This window comes from Theobroma cacao, chromosome 3 (genome assembly GCF_053813885.1).
Source record: "Theobroma cacao isolate CCN51 chromosome 3, ASM5381388v1, whole genome shotgun sequence".
Classification (NCBI taxonomy): Eukaryota; Viridiplantae; Streptophyta; class Magnoliopsida; order Malvales; family Malvaceae; genus Theobroma; species Theobroma cacao.
This window is the reverse complement of record NC_142641.1, coordinates 31,655,799-31,665,402: the sequence shown is the minus strand read 5'-3', so window position 1 is coordinate 31,665,402 and position 9,604 is coordinate 31,655,799. Positions and strand designations below refer to the sequence as shown.

Genomic DNA, 9,604 nt, shown 5'->3' with positions numbered 1-9,604 from the left:
CTCCTAAGTTTCAGGTGGAGTTGAAGCGGAGTTTTCACATTTGAGACAACTTCGATAACTCATAGCCATTTTTTATTGTTACTGTGAAAGGTTTTCCTTTTTAATATATACTCTGCTTTATCTTTACATGTTTAACTTATCCAATCATGTCATAATGCAAAAGGTTTTCCTCAATTTATCTTGTTTATGGAGGTGAATGCACCAGTTGATTGCTCTTGTTACATCATGTGCTGGTATCCTGTGAGGGTGATTATTGTAATCAACATCTTTGTTGTCTTTGTTGTCATAGTCTTTCTATCTGTTACTGACATGTGATGAATAGCCTGGTTTAAACCGTAGTTGTTAAATTTTTGCTAATCAGGGAAACTCAGTGGTATAAAATTACTGGACAGCATTCTAATGTAATGAGAAAATCCTGTTTTAGCATTATCCTATTCCTACAGCAGGTTATTTCACGACTTTGCATCCTTTTCCCATTCTTTATGTTGTAGAGATTCTACTAACTTTTAATGAGCCCTGCAACTGCATTTAAATTTCAGTCTGCTGGTTTGAAGGGGACTTCTATGTTTATTATTTCTTAACTGTATTTGTTATCCTCCTCTGTCATTTGAAAATATTTCTCTTTTTCTAATCCTCATGCTGTGTTTATAGTTGTTCAGCATTACTGGCCTTACAATTATCAAATAATGGTAGCTGTTATCACTGATATAAGATTGTTGATTGTTAGTCGTGTTTTTGTTTTGGTTCTAATCAATCATTACTGGGAAGTTGTAATGTATTTTATTACTCTTATTTGCCATGAAAACGTGTCAGTCTATTGCTTGCTTTTACTCAATTTATCAGTTCTTTTCTTCTCCTAATAATTGGTGGACCCTGATGACTCCAAATTGGGATGGAACCATTGTGCTGGAACAGCTAATCTGGAATCTGGAGTCTTGTTTTCTTTAGAAAAAAGTTGTCAAATCCTAGCTATTAAATATCTGCAAATTGAATTTCACCCTACCTTTTGACATGTTCAAGAAGAGTAAAACATGTGGATTCACGAAGACATAAGAGTAATGTTATTTCGTCCTGACTTTCTATTGTTTGATTATTTACAAAGGGTTTGAGTAATTTTATAAGTATTTATTTTTTGTAAGTAGTGGGCACTATTTGACACCTTAGGATGATGGTGTCTTGGAGGAATACATGATGGCTTTAGGGCTGTATATTCTGTCACATGCCAAATTTTGTATGTGCTTTAGCCTGAATCATTGAAGATGGATACATCATATAGATAATTATGAAGCATGCATTAGTATGCAGATGAGAGTGAGATCCTGTAAGAGTAGTTTTAAAGCGAAATATGATTGATGGTGAATGATGATCTGGGAAAGCAACAACTCATTCAATTTCTTTCTTTTGCTTTATAAATGGGAATGAAGTAAAGAAAAGGGCCCACTCTACTAGATTTTGTTAAACTGTTGTGTATTAGGTTTGGACCACGACCTGTCCCCATCCTTCCAACGGACAATGCAAGCATGTTCTTCCTTTTTCTCTCTCGGAGAATTCACAAAGCCAGAGACATGTTGGAAACTCCATAAAACTGCATAACCTTGCCAATAACCATGTATTTGGGTGGGTTTGTTGCCCATCCTTTTCCCCCTCTATAGAAGGTAAGGTATTCTGTTCAAAACTGGGATCAAGAAGAACACGGAGAAGGATGAGATAAATTTGCCTATTGGTCGTGTACTTGAATCAGTTACTGAAGAAAAGAAAAAACAAATGCTCTGTAAAGTTTTCTTCAGTTTCAAAAATTTGCCTCAAAGGCCTATTTATTTATTTATTTATTTTTATATCTTAAAGCAAGGGTCCCTTCCCTTGTATTAATTTAAATTTCAACGAGAGTGAGGGGTCTTCATGGATACACGAGAAAAACAAAGAAAAGCAACAGGGAGACAAGAGAAGGCCAAACAGGGGAGAGAAGCCCTAAGATGGGGTGTAGTCTTTGAAACTTTGAATGGAGGGCTAGAGTTGGGCAAAACCAAAGAAGAGATCAAAGGAAAGAAAAGCATAAAGGAAACCCATTAAGCACAAGGAACCAAGACTCTGATTTTTTGTTGCATGGAGAGAAGAGCTTGGAATTCTAAAGTTGGTTTAGCATAAAGCAAGTGATTGGTTTTTTTTGGGATGTTACTGTTCCTCACCCTTGCCCCAACATCTCTACTTTTAATGGCTTTCTTGTTACTGTACCTATCTGAATTCTGGCTGGCTCATGGCTTTGCTTTGCCCACCCAAACTCACTTTAGTTGTCATGGCTAATCATACGCATAATAACGCAATTAACTCGATAGATTTCCTTACTTATCAGAACTTGTTTTTCTCAATTTGTATCCAGAGAAAAAACCACGAAGTTTTTCTCAATTCAGAAAATCATCCTTCTTAATGTTTCAATAATATTTTTCTATTATCCTGGGGAGAAACAATAGAGCGGGAGGAAAAATTGAACAATATGATGTCCAAACCTGGTTGTTTATTTATTAGTAGTATGAGAATTATAATCATGGATATATAGCAAATAATATTCCCATTACTGGGTCCTAATATGTTGTATTGAATTTATCCTTACCCAAAGAAAAATGAAATGAAGCAGCAAAACTACTGCTCTGCTCTCTTGAGCCATGTACATATTTGTAAGCTATTGGCCAGGCATAGTTGAAGACATGGAGCAAGTACATGTCAGTATGGTCGGATGATGTGGCAAGTCGGCTGAGAGTTCAAGAGGTTGGTCTTTGTTTGGTAAAAAAGAGCAAGGCAAATGATAGGGAGATGTAGGGAAACCAAAATGAAAAGATACTTGTCTTCCCAAGGATAGTGTTCCAACTCTAACTTTTTGTTCAAACCTGTCAGAGTCTTCTAATACAGCCTTTATATTGCTTCTGTGGCAGGCTTATGATTGAGGTGAATCTAAACTTCCCTACATGTTCTGGGGCCCCTCCTGCTTTATGCTTTTAGTCTTCCAAATCCCATAAAAGATAAACCTCAGGCTCATTCCCGCAGATATAAGCCATAGGAACTAGGCTGGTGCTGTCTCAGACAACATAGTTAATTTTCTCATCATTGCCTCCAGCCAGAGGTACCTCTGTCTTCTGTCCCTCTTCTTTTTCCTCTTCGAGCAGAAACATGGTTTTCTCAGTTAATAGGGTCATTCTTCTTGCTTGTATTTGTCTCTTGGTAGTTCAACCAGAGATGGTTTCTGGACTGAGAGGCATTGATCTTGCTCTCAGATGGGATAAAGGGTTGTTACCATTTGCTCAAAACTCACGCTTTCTCAAGGCTGTTGATGTGGACTCTTTGCAAACCAGGCAAAGTTTGGCACCTGCACCTTCAATGATGTTTGATCCCAATCAGTCAAACAAAAGAAGAGTAAGAAAAGGATCGGACCCCATTCACAACAGATGTTGACACCTGAAGCTGATTTTTCAATTCACAGACAGAAGTGGGTGAGGCAGTTTGTCAGCAAAGGATGTGATGGCTTGAGGCTATAACTGATGCAAAGAAAAGCAACAGGATTTCTGCTTTCTCAGTTGTTTCTCCATGCGGGTTTATTGGGTTTTCTACATTTTCATTTGTTTCAGTCGAAAGTTTTTTGGTTGAGCAGAAAAATTGCAGCTGTTAGCCAGGATTTTCTCTCCTTATATTGTATAAAACTAGGTCCTAACCAATAGAAGAATACCTAAGGACGATTGTACTTTCTATTATACACAAATGTAGCATGCTTCCTAGTTTTCTTTACCAAGAAAAAGGATTTACTCATCTTAGTTGATTTTAGCTTTTGAATGTGGCAATGAAACACTCAAATTTCTTTTCATTCAAATTTTCATCTCTCAAAACTTGCAAGGAATGAATGATGCAATTCTTCAAACTAGGAGCTCGTAGCCAACATAGCCTTTGCAAAATCTTTTATATACTCTGTTGTACCGTTGCGTTGCGTATTTAATTCAGCCTGTGCATCAGTCTTAGAGAAAGAAATGAACAAGCCTGATGAACTTTAACCGAATGATGGAATTTGTGTTCTCAGAATCAAAATATGTATTGGACCCACAAAACATACTCAATGCTCAGCATGAATAAAGGAGTGAAAAGAAGGCCTTTACAGATCTTCAACAAATCCATGTTTGTTTCTCATGAACTTTTTTTTTTTTTTTTAAATGTACAACCAGCTATAAATCTTATGATCTCCATCGAATGCAAGGTTAAAATCTTTTTGATCTTAGAACTGGTTGTTTATCATTTTATCTGCCTGATCTGCGATATCTGCTCTCCCTATGAATTCTAAATTGTACTGAAGAAACCTTCCGTGCAACTGCCTCCCAAATCATATCCACAGCATCACAAGGCAGGGATGGGTACTGATAGTGAAAGTGCCGAACAATTTCCTTCAATTTTTCCCACTTCTTGGTCCACTGCTCTCTCTTAATTCCTCTAAGAAGTTTTAGCACATATCCGTTCTTCACAGCATCTGATGCACGAACAAATATGCAAAACTCTGTGTAGTCGATGACATCCTCAAATGGTAGCTCAATCTCGTCACTAATAATCACAGGAACACAATGGCTGACAATAGCATCAAAGAGACGATTGGAAGAAGGTGTATCACCAGCAATATTGAGGCAGAATTTGGACGAGGTCATCCCTTGCCCAGCCTGGTTGACTCCATTCCCTTGAATGGTGCCAAATGCAAAGTGTACATCTTTCTCATCTTTGAGAAGGTAATACAGTTCCTGGCGAATGGCTCCTCCCTGAAGAAAAATTACAGACCCAAAGTTATACTTATAGAGAGAGATCTAACCTGGTACATCCCAGGATGACAATTTCAGACTTCAATTCAATTAGTAAGCAAGTATAATGAGAAATGTTACTGCTGGTTTAACTTAAGAGAATAGGAATGGTAATTGAGAGGGCACTGGAAATCACATTAACAAGAACCATGGCAGTTATATTAGTATCATAAATGGTAACTAGGAATTGGTTCCCTTCACTCTAATCTGCACTTGAAATAAGGAAATGATGTTACATATACCCAAGGGCGGAGCAAGCCAAATTTTATTGGGGAGAGCCAAACACAGTTAAATAAGAGTTAAAAATTTTAAAAAACTAATATGTTAAATTCAATCAATAATAAAAATATTGATAATAGAAATATGAAACTAAATATAAAACTATAATTTGTAAAATATAAATAGTTAAAAACGATATATAAGATTAATAATTTTTTCTTATATAATCAGAATTATTTAACTACTATATATTCAAGAGAATTTCATTTTAACTAAACATAAAATGTAAAGCATATAAAAAAAAAATACTCAAGTTAATTTCCTCTTACATAATCAGGATTAATAAAAAAATGATACGTTGATGAAATTTTTAAAGATTAAAATCATAAAAAATAAAATTTATGTAATATAAAAAAAAAGAACATGGCAAGTAGAAGGTAACTACCACATATTACATAACAAAAAAGAAAGAAAAAGAACATCGTTAATGGTTTGTAGAAATTTGAAAAAGAATATTTATATAAACTTATAACATATGAACAAATGGAATAAAATGAAAAAAATAAACAAATATAAATAAAAATAATGATATAAATTAAAAAAATTTAAAATTGAGTGAGAAAAGTGAAATTATTTTATTATTTTTTATTTATATTAATCATTAAATAAAACATTATTTTGAGGGAGCAAGTAATAGAATATATAAAAAAATTAAAAATTTTTATATGTTATGAAAAAAATTTTAAAAGTTTTGGGGGGGCCATCCATATAAGGAGGCTCCACCCCTGCATATACCATTATCTTCTGTTCCATATCAGTGTCCTCTCTGGTCCATCATGAATGAAATATCTTTTTGCTTTTCGATTACCATGAAAAAGGTTATAATTTCATTTCAAGTGCTCAAGTGCCACAAAGATTTTAAATATTTTCCAGGATACTGATATTATCCCTATGAATGTGAAAAATTCCGGGGCAGTGTAGATCAGAGCATGAGACATCCTTTTGGAAAAAAGATGTGCCTACTACTTCCTCCATTCCTTGCCCAAAACTGAAACAAAAAGTTGCAGTAACTGGACTACCCTGTCTCTAATGTGACCCAAGGTGCAAAAGAAGTTTCTTTTTTGGAGAACTCTGCTATAATCCATTTTAGCTAGCAGATAATGCTGCTCTATCTGATCTAGGTACCCTGCCTATAATCAATTAATCTTCTGAGAATCCTAAGCCTAATGCATGATCCAACTGCTCACACTCTGTCTGCCACCAAAAACCAATCCCTCGTCTCTCTCCTTTCCCAAAGAGATTCTCCCTTATCTCAACAACACCTCCCAGTGCATGAAAACCTAAGAAAAAGTCTCTAACCATACTTTCATTTACTCATCTAAGCCTACTTTCATTAGCTCATTCAAGCCTACACGAACAGTCACCTTCAAACTGGAGCTCACTGTTTTGAATTATATGGCAATGGCTACGATACTAGATGGTTTTGATAATTTCAAAGAACTGTGGAGAAAAGAAAAAAAATCACTTCCAACTAAAAGTTATAGCTTAATGAGCACAGCAATTGTTGTCATCTATCTCCAAACAAGTAGTTGAACCTAGAGGAAATATAGCATAGGGAAAACTTCAACTTTCTTTAGAGTGATAAAAGCATATTGTATTTTGTCTACTCTTCTCTCATCACCTGCTGATGTTCATATCGCATAACAATCACTTCACAAGTTTTACTTACTAGTCTTACCAGGAAATTATTGAGCAACATCTTCATCAAGTCACTTGAATTTCCACTTAATCAAGTTGAAGAAAAGAGAAACGTGCCTTCATACTAGTTTAATATATCCATATTCACAGTAGCAGTTTCTTTCTCAAGTCAACAAAACAAATAGAAACAAACATTTGGATAATTCAATTCATAAAAGGAAAAGAAACTTACATCTTTCCTGTAAATCGCTCCTTGGAAATAGACTAGTATTGGGCGTTTGTCAAATGGGGCTGAATCAGTACTGGGAATGGACCTCACAACATGCCTATAAGGAGCGATTATATCCTTCTCAAGATTTGCTATTTCGGTAGGGTATCTCCCAAAATCTGCAAGCACAAACATTGCAGAACCTAGTTCTCCTCTTGCATCCAGCATGCTATTTGGATGGTGGGCCACAATTAAGTGGTCCTTCCCCCCAAATCGCTTCCATTCATCCTGTGTGATCAGAAACTGAACTAATTTATTCTGCAACATTTTATTAACACTAACTTTCTCCTTTCCTCGAAGCTTGGAATGCCGGTTGTAACTGAGGGATGCAAAGAATGGCACAAATATTATGTCTGCTTGACTTGAATTCTTAACTCTAATTGCAGAACATGGTCTGACCACATTTGGTGTGTTTGAAGATAGAAGATCAAGAGTGAGCCAGTACTCCATACTATGCTGTAGATTTAACCCTCCAGGGTACAATGGGATTATACTTGGGTCGTTTACATCAGGCCACATCTGATTTGCTTTTCCTTTCCAACCCAATAACCCAAAGTGAAATTCAGAAGGCAAGTCATACATATATACCCTTAAAAGTGCCTCACTGGTGTCGCAGGACTTTAAATTTTGCTGCCAGGAAGCACACATTTTCTTCCCAGAACTGGATATCTGACAAGATGACTGCCCATTTCTTAATGGTATTTGAGCATCAACTTGTGAAGACTCGGATGAGAGGAAAGGTAATTTTATTTGCTCACTTTTGAGATTGGGTAAGTAAACCGATGTACCATTAAGAAGAATTAATTTGAAAACTGAGCGGGGAATAAGAGATGTATTCCCAAATTGAAGAAGAAACACAGAAGAAAGGATCAAAAGAAACATTGAAATGGTTATTATATAGAAAAGAAACCTTGAGGGAAAGACGCCCTTTTCCAACATTGATGATATCTAAAACAAACAGGCAATTTAATAAATTCAGATAATAAAACAAACAAGGAAAAGAAGAAAACCACCGATTGAGTTCTAAGCAAACTGCTAAAGTGATGCCTCCATTCAATTTGTAAACAGTTATTACTACTTGGTCAGCACAAAACGAGTGGCTAAAACCCTATTTTTCGCTTTAAACACTGAAGGGTGTGTTGAAAAGACTTTCAGGAGGCTTATTTCTATGAAATTTCTTAGCACTAAAGAGACGGGCTTTCTGCACACATCCCAACCCACTAATCTAAGTAAAAAATATTCCTTTCCTGTAAATTTGACCACAGATTATACTCTTACGAACTTGGTAAACACACAGAATCGTGTACCTCTCAGAAAAAAACCATCCGCTTCACCTCTCTTTGTATTGCTCATCGAAGCAAAATACCATTAGTCTGCAAAACACCAAAAACAAAAAAATAAAACAAAAATGAACACTCAAAAAGACTGCTCGTTTTATCTCATACAAGTATATGAAAATGGAAATCCCAGAAAATAAATCGTAAAAACTATTTAAAATAAACAAAAAAAAAAAAGTAAACTAGCATGAAAAATGGTGGGAAAAAAATGAACTTTATCATCTGGGCATTCAAGTTGGATGATTTGCAGAAACGGGCAGCTGCAAAATTGCAAGAAAATGACAAAAAAAAAAAGAAATAGAAAAAATACCTTGAAGAGGTTTGGGCCTGCTCAATGGAGTGAAGAATCGTTCTTTTGGGAAGTGCACAGAGAACCAAAAAACAGAGTGGGAGGGGGAGGCAAAGGTCTTTGATTAAAATAATTACCTTTAACTCAGCACTTTTTAAGCTTTGTTAAATGTCATAATGATACACAGCTAAATTTAGAGTAGTAAGTAATAGTCTTATGGGAATTACATTTTCTGTAGCTGTCAACAACTTGGAGAATAGAAGAGAGAAGCACGGACAGAAGGAACGGGAACCACAGGACTTTTATTTGTGTTTCCTTTTTTTCCAGAGTAGTTTTTGTCTTTTTTGACATTAATTAATTAATTAATTAATTTCTTTCTTTGATATTGAGAAACAAGTGCGCTTTCCCACTTTCCAAAAAGTCAAGAAATACAAAATTTTGCACTTGCACCGCAAGAACAACAAAAAAGAAGGTGGATTCCCAACTTACTTTACTGGCTCACTGCTCGTTATTCCTCCTTGCCTGATGGAATCAAATTAATATATTTTACTTGTCATATTATTCTCTCTAATTTAATCCAAAAAAATAACCGTTATTTTTTTGCACATTTTTTGTTGAGGGGATGAAGTGAATCACTCAATTTTTTCTTTATTTTTTTTCAAAAAGAGTAAGTAAGGTGAAATCTATCCTTATGTTTTGATTAAATATTGAATTGTACCACAACATTTTAAGTTTATTAAATATTAACATCGTATTTTTAATTTTGTTGATTTTCTGACAAAATATAACAAAAGCGAAATATTTTATTAATTCATTTGCTAAATTTTGTCACTACATTTTCAATTACGTTTATTTTTAATACGACAAGTAATGAAATTATAATATTTTACATAATTTCTTTTTATGAAAATATTACATTTTCATCAATTCCAATGCTTTATGCGCCAAGAACAACAAAATCCAAAGTATGATA

The 9,604-nt window shown here is 34.9% G+C and overlaps 1 protein-coding gene across 1 annotated transcript; it reads right to left on the bottom strand.

The window, feature by feature from the left end:
* Positions 1–4,090: 4,090 nt before the first annotated feature.
* On the bottom strand, positions 4,091–8,876 carry LOC18604688 (Exostosin family protein). Its single transcript, XM_018118251.2, has 3 exons — positions 8,653–8,876; positions 6,970–8,378; positions 4,091–4,781 (listed from the first exon to the last, which is right to left on the bottom strand). The coding sequence occupies exons 2-3, from the start codon at positions 7,942–7,944 to the stop codon at positions 4,275–4,277; spliced, it is 1,482 nt and encodes a 493-aa protein (XP_017973740.2). The 5' UTR covers positions 7,945–8,378; positions 8,653–8,876; the 3' UTR covers positions 4,091–4,274.
* Between the last annotated feature and the right edge of the window lie 728 nt (positions 8,877–9,604).